This window comes from Sceloporus undulatus, chromosome 2 (genome assembly GCF_019175285.1).
Source record: "Sceloporus undulatus isolate JIND9_A2432 ecotype Alabama chromosome 2, SceUnd_v1.1, whole genome shotgun sequence".
Taxonomy (NCBI): Eukaryota; Metazoa; Chordata; class Lepidosauria; order Squamata; family Phrynosomatidae; genus Sceloporus; species Sceloporus undulatus.
This window is the reverse complement of record NC_056523.1, coordinates 126,468,390-126,483,288: the sequence shown is the minus strand read 5'-3', so window position 1 is coordinate 126,483,288 and position 14,899 is coordinate 126,468,390. Positions and strand designations below refer to the sequence as shown.

Genomic DNA, 14,899 nt, shown 5'->3' with positions numbered 1-14,899 from the left:
CGAGAGAAAGCGGTGCTGTCGCGATGGTGGAGGGCCCGTGTAGCCAACTAGTCCTCTCTGCCCGCCCCCGCTCTTCATGAGTGACAGGTAACCAGGCCCAATGAGCTCCTAGAGAGTCCCCAACCGCCGCTGTCATTGGTTGCCGGGATTCGATTGACACTCCTGCGCTGCCTATAGATTAATGGGAGCGGCTGGGATGGACGTCCCCGTCGTCGAGTGAGGCGCGAGAACTTAAAGCTCTCAGCCCAATAGCGCGCGAGGAGGGCGGGTTTAAAAGCCCGGCCCACCAATGGCGGAGAGCCTAGACGAGAGAGCGTGGCCAACAGGGTCGGGAGGCGGGGCTAGCGGGCTACCGTTGCCGTCTGGCGCAGGAGGTAACAGGGGAGCGGGAGCGCGAGCAGAGGGGGCTTTCGGGGAGCAGGTCTCGGCAACCGCCGCCATCATGAGCTATTCAGGTGAGGGGCTTCGGGAGCCCAAGACAAGGGGGGGTCCCTCTGCGGAGCAGGGCGGCGCGCGAGGGAGGGGGCGGGGGCCCAGCCCATGGCGGGGGCGGGGGCGCTGCTGCCCGCCTTTATCTCGATCCTTCTTCTCCTGGGTCAGCCCCCCGCCATTTGCTTCGTCGCGCCCAGGGAGGGAGGGGGCGGTGGCTGTAGGGCGCTGCGTTGCGGGGAGGAAAATGGGCCCCGGAATGGCTTCCCTCTCCGCTCCCCGCCTCACGGGGAAGCCAAGGGGCTCGCCTCCCCCCCGCGCACGCTCCACCCCGCCCCCCTTGGGCCTCCCAGCGCTCGGAATAGGAAGAAATCTACCAGGAGGAGGAGTATATCCTACGACAAGGGCTCAGAAACCCAACACACCCCAAGTAGTAGTAGCAATAGTGGTGATGATGATGATGATGATGATGATAACGCTATTACAGCAGCTCAGGAGCCCAAAGGTACCCAACAGACCCACAATCATCATCATCATGGTTATTATTCTTATTATGACCTTATTACAAGCGCTCATTATTCCCCAAGAAACCCAAAATAATAATAATACAAAGTTATTACGGTGTTAGGCTCCTTGTGTCTCTTGGGCTTTTCGGGGCTTGTGGAATGGCCATGGCTTTATTGTTGCTGGTGTAATCGTCATGGTTATATTGCTCTCTTCCAAGCACTCACAAACCCAAGAGACCCAGAGGATAGCAGCCCCTGTCCCAGGGTAGGTAATGGGAGGAGGAGGAGGAGGCGGCGGCAGTGGCAGTGGCTGTGATGGGGCTGGGAAGGGGCCGCAGGACGAAGGCCTCCTGGTGTCTCTGGGGAATCAGCTCTCCTGTTCTGTAGCCCTGGGAGGAGATGTGGGAAGCGCCTTTCCAAAGGGGGGAGCGCGTGTGTGTGTGTGTGTGTGAACAGTTTGGATGTTCATGGCTAGGCCATGAGCCATATTCTCCGTATACTCTTCATGGATAATGGGCAAGCTTTGGGGCCCAAATTATGGACTTTTATATGACCCTTGGATAGGTCGAGGGTGAAACCTAGGGGCATGTAACAAAGACTCTAAAGGATGAAGCAAAGGAAAACAACGCCAAAGAAACTTACACAATCCCAGCAGGTGTAACTGTTTGTGTTCACAGTGAAGGATGGATGACACTCTTGCCTTTCGTCAGGGGATGGCCCCTTTGTCAAAAGAGAAAAAGTATGACCTGTGGATAAGGCAACTCAGGCTTTTAGGGTCATTTTTTTTGATTAAAATGTATAGGCATATACATGGCATGACCATATATAGTAAGCCCTGATGTCAAGAAACCTGCTCGCACCTGTGTCTTTGATTGGATCCAGTGCACTGTGGATGGTAGGCATATTCCCTTGGAAGCGCTTAGATTTCTTGATTCAATGCGGTGCTGCAGAAGAGTGCTGAGGATACCGTGGACAGCCACACAAATGGGTCTTTGGACAGATCAAGTTTGAACTCTCCCTGGAAGCCAAGATGACAAAACTGAGGCTGTTGTACTTTGGCCACATCATGAGAAGGCATAACGTATGTATATACAGTATACAATAATGCTAGGAAAAGTGGAAGGCAGTACACCAGATATATAGACTCAGTCAGAGAGGCCACAGGGCTGAATTTACAAGACCTAAGCAGAGGGGAGGACAGAGAGGTGTGGAGAAGTCTCATCCACAGGATTGCCGTAAGTCAGGGTCGACTTGAGGTCAGTCAACAACTGTAACTTAGGATACAAACTACTTCTGCATACACCTAGTGTTAGTGCTGCTCTACCTCTTTGATTGTTCATCCTCCTTTATCAGTTCTGCTTCTGTGGAAGTTTAAGAGTCTAACACGTGTTCTTCAGACCATAATAATGCATGTTGAATGCAAGCATGACTGAATGCTCCATATCTGCAAATCTCACATATAGGTGCATGTTCAGGCTCTTGAGTAATTGAGGTCCACTCTAAAGTAAAATAATTTACTTATTGTAGCAGGGTATTTTAGTTGTGTGTGCCATTCACTCTTCATAGTTGCTGTAAAATCATGTTCAGTGTTTTCTAACTCTGACTTTGGTTATATTTTTGGTTTCAGATATTGTAATAAGGTTTTGATATTAAGATAGTAAGAGGAGATTTCAGTGCAGTTCTAAAATCAAAAATGTATAAACTAAGGTAACTACAAGAAGGAAGAACTTCTTGCACAAATATATAAAAGAAAATTTACGCATCTTCCTGTGCATACAGAAATGTTCGCGTATTTTTATGTGGACTGCTAAAAAATGTTAACTGCTGTTGAAATGGGAAAAGATAACCATGTAACTGGGGGGGGGAAACCATATGTGTCCATCCCTAATGAAAATGATAGCTTTATACAGTTCTGTCCCATTATCTTTATTCTGAATTGCAGAACTTTTTCTTTCTAGTGTGTCTATAATTTCAGAAGATGAATGTGAAGTTGGAAGCATTCACGGCCGGCATCTATAGTTTTTTGTGGGTTTTTCAGGCTATGTGGCTGTGTTCTGGAAGAGTTTATCCCTGACATTTTGCCTCCATATGTGGCTGGCATCTTCAGAGTAATCTTCACAAGTCCACATAAAAATCTGCAAACATTTCTGTATGCACAGGAAGATGCATACATTTTCTTTTATATAGTTGTGCAAGAAGTTCTTCCTTCTTCACAAGATTACTGCTTACAAATGGACTAGAAGATTTAGACTGCAAATTACTAGATTGCTATCATATGAGAAGCAGTGATTACTTTGAACCTTTTGTTATGATCACAAGTTCAAATAAAATTATTTGTTTCCTTGAGCATGAAAGAAATCCTGTTTAGTGACATTAGCTGTTTTGTACAGCTGGAAATAGAATGCAGGAAAATAGCGCAAGTAGTACTTGACTTCTGATAGGTAATGCTCATGAGAAGAGGAAGCTTTTATCTTGACAGTCTACGTACTCTGGGTCTAATTTTAGCTAAAAGGATAATAATCTTTATTCTAAGTCAGATAATTTTAATGTCTTGTGAGATCTTCTCTGGTAAAACAGTGTCAGTCTTGTTTTTTTCCTCAGCCATCTGCAAGTCTACAGGTTATAATAAAGAAATTGTAGATATACTAATCAACTTTCTAAGAGTTTGTCTACACTTTGTGGGGGGGAGAGTCCGAAGGGACCCACCATCTGTTCTGCCCTTCACCTGGTTTACACCACAGCGGTTGTTTACACAGCAGATGTTGCTGTGACCTGCCGCCTTTCCATCAGTTTGCAGAACCAGGACAGATTGCTGCCTAGCAGGTACCACCATTTACCAATGTCTAGGTCAGTTCCCTGCCAGAACAATGTTCACAAAAATTTTCCTGCCTGTAAAGTGCCCAGCACCTTGTTCTGACCTCGGAGTGCGCAACCAGCAGCGTGCTTTGCAGTTGAGAAAAACTTTGGTAAACATTGTTCCTGGTGGAGAACTACCCCAGACGTTGGTAACTGGCTGCACATGCAAGACAGCAATTTTTCCTGCCTGCCTTCTCCCTTGAATCCAGTGTGCATCCATTGCTCAGACTACAGGAAACAGTTTCCAGCAAACTCTGGAACAAACCACATATTTTAAAAATTCGGTTGAAGGGATTATACTCAAAGTTTGTTGCTGATAGGGCTTTATGTTTTCTGTCCTGATTGCACCAGATTTGTGGGAAATGCCATCTGTAATGTGTCCTGATCATGTCAGATTCAGTAGGGGGTAGGTAGTTTTTTCCCTCTTGTGTAGACAAGCCCTAAGAATTTGTTTTTCTCATTTGTAGTAGTGTCTCAGATTTCAGAGGACCATTTTTAAAATAGTAGATTACTATTTTTCTTCACCCATATTTGCAGATGTTTGATAGCATGCAACTGGTGAATGTAGCTCATTGTTTCTTGTACCATGGATGTTGGAGATTTGGCTAATTTTCTTGATAAAGACCGTAATACTACATTTTCTAAGGTTAGGGAATCAGCAGGGAGCTGACCCAGTGTTTAAATAGTGGTCGTGATAAATACCTTACAGGCACCAAATCTCATCTGATCTTGGAAGATAAGCAAGGTCAGCCCTGGTTAGTACTTGGACGGGAGACCACCAGCGAATACTAGTGCCGTAAGCTATATTTCAAAGGAAGGGACTGGCAAAACTACCTCTTGAGTTTTTCTTGTCTCAGAAAATGCTATGAAATTCATGGGGTTGTCATAAGTCGCCCTGAGAGCCATTAGGGCTGAAGGGTGGGATATAAATACCTAAATAAATAAAATTAAAAATTAAAAAAAAATAAGTCATCAGATGACTTGAAGGCATATGTACACAGATTTTGGAATTAAGGATGTGTGAGAGAGTTTTGATTATTCCCAGGTGATCCCTAGATCCCTACAAACAAACAAAAATGGAAATTTAAGAAGATGGGGGGGGGCTTGCAAGACATAATTTCTGTTTCAGAATCTGACATTCTTAGACAAGGCTCAAAAAAATGTATAATGTGAAGGCTTTTTTGTAAGACGGTCTTGTTGTGTGCCCTAAAGTTATTTCCAACTTACGGCGAACCTTATGTGACCCTGTCATGGAGTTTTCTTGGAGTTGTACAGAAAGGATTTGCCTTTGCCTTTATCTGAGGCTGAGATAGTATGACTTGTCCATGGTCATCCAGCAGCAGCTAAGCCTCCTCCTCCTCCTCTTTGGATGGTTTCTCTTCCAGCTCTTTTGCCTTATCTTTGGGCAACAGTTGCACAAAATGCTGAAAACAAATGTGCTGTTGCCACCAGCGCTTCATGGACAAGTCTTACAACCAATCTTTGTACATGTTCTTGCCTTCATGGAATCAAGTGGGCAAAAATGGTGCTTAGGGCTCCAGTGCTTTTAGACAAATCTCTCTACCTGTTCTTCTATAATGGGGTGGGGTGGGGGGTAAAGAGAACCTTTCAGAGCAGACCTCAAATGTGCACTCTGCTTAGGAGAAAGGTTGTCATGGATCCAGAGGAGATGAACTTTCTGAAGAGAGTGATTTCTTGCTTTCTTCTTCCCAATGTTATTGGTTCAAGCCATGTCACTTGGGGCAAACCCTTAATATCTTGCAGTTGGACCTTCTATTATTTTCTATTGAAGTCTCTGTGGAAGGGGATACCAGCATGATTATAGTGACAGGTTTTTCCAGATTTGTCCATCAAATCCTGTGGTACCTTTTCTCAGATTTTTCATAGTCATTTTCAAGGTTGAGTGGAAGGACCCTGAGTGGGGCTTGGAACTGTTCTCTCATCCACCACTTAATTGTTATCACGTGAAACTGTCTTGATCCCCTTTAGTGCAGGGGTAGGCAACCCTTTTGAGCCGGGGGCCGGGTTGCTGTCCCTCAGACAACTGGGGGGCCGAAGCCAAAAAATAAATAATTAAATATTTTTTTAAAAATTTAAATAAATAAACAAACCGGGACAAATGTAGGACAAAATTTTCAAATGGAGGGCACTTTTAAAATAAAAAATGGAGGACACGTGAAAAAATTTGCTGATTTTTTAAAAAAATGTTAAGATAAATGCATGTTTCTGTGGCTTCTATAGACAATTGCCCCACCATGCCCCTCGTGCGAGACGCCAAAGGCCCCGGCAGCAATCGGCAGCAGGACCGGGCTGGGGCCAGTCCCAAGGCCTCACCGGGCCGCATCCAGCCCACGGGCCGCAGGTTGCCTACCCCTGCCTTTAGTGGATGAAGGAGTGTTTCTGAGGTGGTGATCCTTTGACAAAACATGAAGACAAAAGAGATGTGATTTTTAATGACCTTCATAAAGCTACCACCTTAGCTGTCAGGGTAGGTATAACGAATGTCACTCTGTTATGAGTCCCTGGGCTACTTTGCTGTACTGTTTCAATGTTAGACTATGACTCTGGAGACCAGGATCTGAATCTCCACTCAGTCATGGAAACCCACTGCATGACCTTGGGCAAGTCACATTGGTCTAGTCTCAGAAGAAGGCAATGGCAAACCCTCTGTGCATAACTCTTGCCAAGAAAACTCCATGGTAAGTTCAATTTAGGGTTACCATAGGTCAATTGACTTGAAGGCATACAATACACACAGGCCTTTATCAAATGGACTTGAGCTCTTTTTCCAGAAGTGCCTTCTGGCTTCATTGTCTTTGAGAAAGGCTGAATAAGATGGTTTAAACAGCTTAGTTTATTGTAGCCTTTTTAATGAACTGCCTAAAATAAGTAGCCGTGGGCCTTGCATCAATTATAGTGGTCTGGAAAGAGCTATGATCAAGATATTTTGTGCTGGATGAACAGAACAAGGCCAATCTCTGCAAGAATATTTTCTAAAATTGTATTATCCAGAGCTAATCAGCACTGCTGTGGTTGGCAGGCAAGAGAATCTGAACAGCGCTCCTTGGACAGATGAGCTGTCAGGACCATTTCACTGGACCACTCCCTCTCACTCCACCCCCAAATAAACTATCTCATAGAATCCGAATGAACACTCCAGAATCATCCCAGCCATTTGTTATTATTTTGATAATGGCACCAGAGCTATTGCCACATGCTAAAAGGTTGGTGAGCATTTTATGTGGTTTTGCTTTCTTTTTTACATCAATGCTATTCAAAATGGTGGCACAAGAGCCAACAGCTGCTGTTTATTATTATCATAGAATCATAGAGAGACCGCACGGGCCATCCAGTCCAACCCCCTGCCATGCAGGAAATCCAAATCAAAGCATCCCCGACAGATGGCCATCCAGCCTCCGTTTGAAGACCTCCAAGGAGGGAGACTCCACTACGAGGAAGTGTGTTCCACTGTCGAACAGCCCTTACTGTCAGGAAGTTCCTCCTAATGTTGAGGTGGAATCTCTTTTCCTGTAGCTTGCATCCATTGCTTCGGTCCTGTTCTCTGGAGCAGCAGAAAACAAGCTTGCTCCCTCCTCAATATGACATCCCTTCAAATATTTAAACAGGGCTATCATATCACCTCTTAACCTTCTCTTCTCCAGGCTAAACATCCCCAGCTCCCTGAGTCGTTCCTCATAGGGCAAGGTTTCCAGACCTTTCACCATTTTAGTCGCCCTCCTTTGGACACGCTCCAGTTTCTCAATGTCCTTTTTGAATTGTGGTGCCCAGAACTGGACACAATATTCCAGGTGGGGCCTGACCAGAGCAGAATACAGTAGCACTATTACTTCTCTTGATCTAGACACTATACTTTTATTGATGCAGCCTAAAATCACATTGGCCTTTTTAGCTGCCGCATCGCACTGTTGACTCATGTTCAACTTGTGGTCTACTTGGACTCCCAGATCCCTTTCACATGTAGATTCATTCAGCCAGGTGTCCCCCATCCTATATCTGTGCATTACATTTTTCCGCCCTAAGTGCAGTACCTTACATTTCTCTGTGTTGAATTTCATTTTGTTAGCTTTGGCCCAGCTTTCTAGTCTATCCAGATCATTTGAATGTTGATCCTGTCCTCTGGAGTATTAGCTATTCCTGCTAATTTGGTGTCATCTGCAAATTTGATAAGTATACTCCCAATTCTGTCATCCAAATCATTGATAAAGATGTTGAATAACACTGGGCCCAGGACAGAGCCCTGTGGGACCCCACTGGTCACTTCTCTCCAGGCTGAAAAAGAGCCATTGTTGAGCACCCTTTGGGTTCGGCCGGTCAACCAATTACAGATCCATTTAATAGTTACTTTGTCTAGCCCATATTTTACAAGCTTGTTTGCAAGAATATCATGGGAAACCTTGTCAAAAGCCTTGCTGAAATCAAGATATATCCACAGCATTCCCTTCATCTACCAAGCTGGCCATTTTATCAAAGAAAGAGATTAGGTTTGTCTGGCATGATTTGTTTCTCTGAAACCCATGTTGACTTTTTGTGATTATGGCATTGCCTTCTAGATGTTCACAGACTCTCTGTTTAATGATCTGCTCCAGAATCTTTATGTTTATGTTTTAAATTCTACATTGTTTAATTGTATTTTAAGGAGGGGTGGGTTGAGGGTTTGGGCTGTATATTTTAATCTTGTAAGTTGTCCCAACTGCATTTTGTAGAGAGGTGGAATAATAATAATAATAATAATAATAATAATAATAATAATAATAATAATAATAATGGTCTGTACCAAGTTTCTAGGAATCTGTGCAAATTTACATGAAGTCCACCATACGTGTGAGGGGAGGTGCTAGCCCTCAAAACCAGATAGCTTACAAAGCTCCATTTTAGACTACTAAAGGAAAACTGGACCTAAAATTCCTGAACTGTTTCCTATTATATTGTAGTTTGGGGATGCTTTTAGTCCCTGGCTTTAGTGTCAAGGACTTCCTGCTGTCAATTGACTAAGGGAACCATACCTTCATATCCCTTTCTTTTGAGTCCACAGGACAGTCCTGACCTCCTCATACCCGTGGAAAAAGCTTCAGTACTGTGCTCTCCCCTTTGATTTGTCTTCTGTGCCACAGATTTTCACCAGTGTCTTCACAGCATTTATTGCTAACATTTGCTCCCAGGGAGCAATCACTGATTCAGTCTTTCCTTTGTGAAGGCCATGACAGTTTTATTTCTGCAGAATTGCAGTTTGGGGTAACAGGAACAAAACGGATGCAACCATAGATACTGCTAGCCCAGTGCCAGGGAGCAATGTTTAATTTTCTATCTCTCAATGAAGGGTGAAGCCTTGCATCCAGGAGTGGTTAGAACATCATTTGTCAGGGAGGCTTGTCACCTTACTCCTGCCGTGTTTTAATTATACTTTATTCATTGTAATTTGTAAGCCATCTTGAATCCCAGATTTTTTGAAGAAAGATGGTGTCTAAATAAAGTTGATAATAATGGGCCATGAAATATCTCCTTGCCTAGAATATTTGAAAAGCACCTAAAATATATACACAGATTGCCTGAATCTCTTATCCACCAAAGGTGGTAGTTGCTTCAAGCTGAATCCCCATCAGATGGGGCATCTCAGTGGGTGACCTCTTTGCAAATTAAAAGTAAAAAGTCTTAATATTTTTCTACTGATTCCAGTGATGGAAATTGAAAGAAACCAATATTCTGTCAGTCCCTTGTTTGGAACTATTGCATGCCTTTTCCTTTGTGGTTCTCCTGTCAAGGACACTCAAAGAATTAGGGTGCTCTGAATGTGTTTTCTTCTGATGACACCCTTCTGGTCTTCACATCCCTTGTTTTGTTTTTCTCAAAATGAGTCTCTGTATTGTATCTTTGTGTAGAATCCCTGTTTGATATTCTCTCTTGACTCAAGGGCTGAGCTATCTAAATTAAACTGTCTCAAACTCACAGTTTGAAGATTAAAGTACATGGTACCCCGGGATCGAACATGACCGCGTTACGAAATTTCCGGGATACGAAAAAATTAGATAGGAAAAAACTGTTCGGGTTAGTTTTTTTTTTTCGGCTTACGAAAAAATTTTTGGTGCTTTTCGGCGCTTTTTCGCACGATCGCGGCTTTCCAGCGCTAGCGGCTATGGCTTTTTCGGGTTGCGAATCTTGGGTTACGAAAGGCGCCGCGGAACGAATTAAATTCGAACCCGGGTCCATGTAACTTGTTAGAACCAGGAGGGTAACTTTAATCAATAAGATCATAAAGATTTCAGTGCAACATAACTTGGGTCACCTTGCACTGCTCATGGAAGGCAAGCAATGAGTTCCTGGGGTGTTCAAATATCCTTCTTGAAGTTCCTTCAGTTTGGCTTTAAGCATGGGCTAGCTCCCAACACACTCCACTAGTTACCTTTAATGTGTCTTGAGGATTAGATACTGTTTGCCTTGTCAGAATCTATGGATCAAACTTCTCCATAGTGGCTCATATGTTTCTCACCTGGAGCTTCTCTCTACTCTCTAGTCATCATGGTTTGTGTGTGTGTGTTTGATAACTCCTCTGATTATTCTTAAAGTATATATGGAATGTGGTCTTCCTAGTAACATTTAGCTTTGTCAGAAAGGTGGGGAAATTGCAACTTGCCTGTACACCAGTACCTGTTCTTTACTTACCTGTATTATAGTCCTGTAGAGTCTGGCCTGTGTTACTAAGCCAAGTATTGACTTTCTTAGAGCCTAGGTTGTGCTATTAATTCGGTCCCAAACTGATGCATCCTAGGGGAAATGATGGCACACACTTGATGTTCATCAGGACTTCACCAAAGAACTATGGAAAAGAAATGGGCTGCAGTAAATGTCTCCGTCAGTAATAACTAGTAATTGGAATCAGCATGTAGCCTATATGACCAAATGCCCTAGTCCTCAAAAGTGACCATAGCACATTATGCTAGAGGGCAACCTCTTTGGCAGTCTGACATGCCCCATCGAAGATAGCTATAGAAGGCCGCGAAACGTACGGACTGTGGCGCTTGTTGCCTGCCACAGGATTTGGGGCAGATGGGGAAGGTCATTGGTGGATGTAGCCGAGGCTCCGACCGGTGCCAGGAAATATCTGACCCAAGAACAACGACCAGAACAACTGTCCTTCATCACAATGGGCACCCTGCCACTTCACAAGGAGCAACCATTTTCTTCTCTCCCCCCCCCCCCCCGGGCCAGGCAGTTGCACACCACTACGAGAGGGTGGTGTTTCAGCCCCCTGAGGTTATGGGGCTTTGGTATTGCTCAAGTCTTTTATTTATTTTATTTTTTTTATTATGGTAATTATACCACGTTCTTCAGCCCTAAGCTATCCAAGCTGCTTACAATTATTATTTTTATAGAGGTTCCCTGCCCTTAGGCTAATGTCTAAAAGACACGTCACAAAAGGAGAGGGAATGTGGTGGGGAAGGGGATCAGGTCCAGCAGTTTTTCTCTCCCTCTGAGGCCTGGACCGTGGCAGATGGACTGGAGGAGGTCTGCTTCTTAAGGATAGGCCCGATGTGCTTGGCCTGTCTTTTCACTCCTTCCCCGGCCAGATGGAGACAGATGCCATTGAGGGAGGGCTTGTCTCTTAAGGATAGGCCCGATGGCGTTGGGCCTGTCTTTTACTACTCCCAGGCTGGATTGAGACAGATGCCATTGTGAGAGAGGGATTTTCTGACTTATGGCAACCCTATCACAGGGATTTCTTGGCAGAAGTATTCAGAGAGGGCTTGCTTTTTCCTTTCTCTGAGGGTGAGAGAATGTGACTTGCCCAAGGTCACTCAATGGGCCGAGAGGGGTTCTAAACCTGGTCTCCAGTGTTTAAACCTTTATACCACTCTGGCTTTCTAATAGGGCTTGGTTGTTGTTTTAGCATTCAAGTTATTTTTGACTCATGGCAACCTTAAGGCAAGCCTATCACTGGGGTTTCTTGGCAAGATTTGCTCAGAAGTGGTTTTGTCAGTGCATTACTTTGAAGCTAAGAGAATGTGACTTGCCTAAGATCATCGAGAGTTTCTTGGCCAAGCAATGATATCAAACAGTGGCTCCAGGGTCATAGTCATTGCTCAGATCTACACTGCAGAGATCAATCCTTGCCCTCAAGGCTCCTACACTCCAAGCTTTCTCCCAGGAAAAAGCCACGTGGCAGCAAACGCTTGCCCCTCAAATGGAAAGTTGGAAAATGAGCTTTTATAAAAGTATCTGCGTTGAAGAATTTAGCCTTTTTAATTTTGGCCTTGCTACCTACCAAGTTGTGCAGGTCTGCTATAGAGCAACTACCTGGGCAATTCCCCTGGTCCATTTATTGTAGTAAGGGCACAAATGTGGCATAATACAGCCCCCCATGACTATAGGTGTCCCCCATTGGTGCCATGGAGCTGACCTGTATTCCATTGGGGGGTCGGTTTCAGTTAGGGTGAAGAGGGGACATGTAGCCATATTTAAATATTTGAAGGGATTCCTATTGAGGATGGAGTAAGCTTGTTTTTTGCTGCTCCAGAAACTAGGACACAGAACATTGATTCAAGTACAGGAAAAGACATTCCACCTAGACATTAGGAGGAACCTCCTGATGGTAATAGCTGTTTGACAGTGGGATATGCTCCCTTGGAGTGTTGTGGAGTCTTTGGAGGTTTTGAAACAGAGGCGGCCATCTGTCGGGAGTGCTTGATTGTGCCTCCTGCATGGCAGGAAGTTGGACTGGGTGGCCCTTGTGATCTTTCCACTCTGATTCTGTGATTTTACCTTGGTTACAGCATGTTTGGATGGTATTTCAGCTGTGAGAATTGTGGTTCTGCCGAGGTTGGAATACTGCTTTTGGGCAGAGCTGTCCTGTGCATTCCAGTCTTCATGGAATGAAAAAATGATTTATTGTGAAGTATTGTTCCAGATGGTTAGTGTGAGCAAATACTCCTTGTCCCTAATTTTAATTTTGCTATGGCATATTGCATCATCTAATCTTGTTAACTTGGGGCTCTCAGGACTTCCTCCTGGCTGTTCTTCTCTATTTCTTCTCCAGTTGTCTTCACTGTTTTCTCTGTTTTATCAGGTGTTTGGTTTTAGGCAGCTGAACTCAGGTCTGTAACTAAAGAGCTCTTCTTCTTATGGAAGTGGGACATGGTTTGATGTCTTTTTATGGCCTTGCTTTTCAAAGGGAGGAGTTAACCTTTCATTGCAAGTCTTACTTCCACTTTTTACATTCGGCTGGTTTGGAGACCAAAACATTGCAACATTATCTTTCAGGGGGGAAATCATGAAGTTTATCACTTTACATTCTTAAAACAGAGCTAGGTCGCTTTAAATGCTATGCCTGCCTCCTGTTGTGTTTTGGGGTTGTAGTTCAGTGAGACTTAAGAGCTCTCTGGCTGAATATTCCAATGCCCCTTCCTATACTACAAGTCCCAGAATGCACCAGGGACAGGAACAGCATTTAAAGCAACCTAGCCCTGTTTTAAGAGTGTGAAGTGTAAGTCACATAAGTTTCTTCCACAAATGCAGTTTTTGTATGTGTGTTAAATGCTTTTATATTCCTGACTGCCTTTTATCCCGATTAACTGTCATCAGTAGATTTTCTATATGTTTGCTCAAATGATACTGCTGAATAAATTTCTTATGCTATACTTGTTTCTAGAAAATGCTTAAACAGTTTTGATACTTGTTTGTATCTTCCTTTTGGCTGGAACTGGAACTCCGGTACAAATAGAGGCAAGTACTTTAAAATGTGGACCATCCTTGCCATGTTTTGGGTCTTCCTGGGCCTCTTTAACATCAGGAAGTGAGCACAAGTTGCTTCCTGTTTAGTTTATTTTCAAAAGAGGTCTGTCTTGGGTATCAGTTGTTTTTCTGGAGCCCAAACTTGATGGAAATGTTACTCACACCCTTTTTGGGGCAAAAACATGTGCGTCGCCCCCCCCCCCATGCAGTGAAATGTGGTAGAAATGCTTTCCTCAACCTTAGCAACAAAAAAACCCTAGAGACCTAGAAAAATGACCTGTGGCCGGGGGGGGGGTGGTTGGTGGTGGTGTTACACCAGGGTAGGCAACCTTTTTGAGCCCGGGGCCGGGTTGCTGTCCCTCAGACCAATTGGGGGGCCAAAGCCAAAAATAAATAATTAAAAAATTTTTTTAAAAAAATAATAATATAAACGGGGCAAATGTAGGACAACATTTCAAATGGTGGACACTTTTTTTTTTAAAAAAAGTGGAGGACACGCAAATAAATTGCTGATTTTTTTAAAATGTTAATAAAAATGCATTTTCTGAGGCGTCTATAGACAATTGCCCCCCTTGCCCTGCGCGCGAGAGGCCAAGGCCCGGTGGCAATCGGCGGCAGACTGGGCTGGGGCCGGTCCAAGCCTCGCTGGCCGCATTCGGCCCGCGGGCCGCAGGTTGCCTACCCCTGTGTTACACTTTGTTCACTCATCTTGGAGGGAGAGAAAATTAAAAAACAAAATAACTATATAAACCATGCTTCATATGTGCTGATAATTTAGTTCTACATTTGTTTGGATTTGTTTGTAAAGAATTTTTGGACTGGACTTCAGAAATAATGCAGAGTGGTTTGTACAATAAAATAGAATAGAATTTTTATTACCATCATACACCAACACAGTAGATTGTAGTTAATTGAATAAGTAACTAGTATAATTAATTAAATAATATTGCAAAGGAAACAGGGAAAATGGCTCCTTCAATACATCTTGTTAATGGCTGTGATACCTTTCTTCTCTTCTGTGTTTTAGGTCTTAATATGTAGACTTGGATGTAGTTTTGTTAAAAGGAAAAATTGCATCTTACATTCTGTTTTCTCCTGATGCATGCTCTTGTGTCACTTTTCAGTGTTGGTAAAAAAAATACTACAGAGATTCTTCCTTGACCCTGTGCCAATTCATCTGATTCTTTGTGGAAATTGATACCTGTAAAGTAGAAGAAAATACTTTTTGGCCCCAGCTCCCCACCCCACCCCAGCCACCTGATAATGCCAAAATAATATGTAATGGACATGTGGCCTGTTTTGTTAGGCCTTCTTAGCAGTCTCGATAGATGATGTATTGATAATGGTGCTTTTTCTGGTTCTGT

The 14,899-nt window shown here is 43.7% G+C and overlaps 1 protein-coding gene across 2 annotated transcripts in view; it reads left to right on the top strand.

Annotated features, from left to right (window-relative positions):
- The first annotated feature begins 274 nt into the window (after positions 1-274).
- AKAP8L (A-kinase anchoring protein 8 like) overlaps positions 275-14,899 on the top strand; it is a 55,636-nt gene continuing 41,011 nt past the window's right edge. For both annotated transcript variants that reach the window (XM_042451182.1, XM_042451181.1), the window contains exons 1-3: positions 275-455; positions 2,974-2,979; positions 13,500-13,526. In XM_042451182.1, the coding sequence (XP_042307116.1) occupies positions 290-455; positions 2,974-2,979; positions 13,500-13,526 (199 nt within the window). In that variant the 5' untranslated portion in view covers positions 275-289. The remainder of the gene's footprint in view (positions 456-2,973; positions 2,980-13,499; positions 13,527-14,899) is intronic.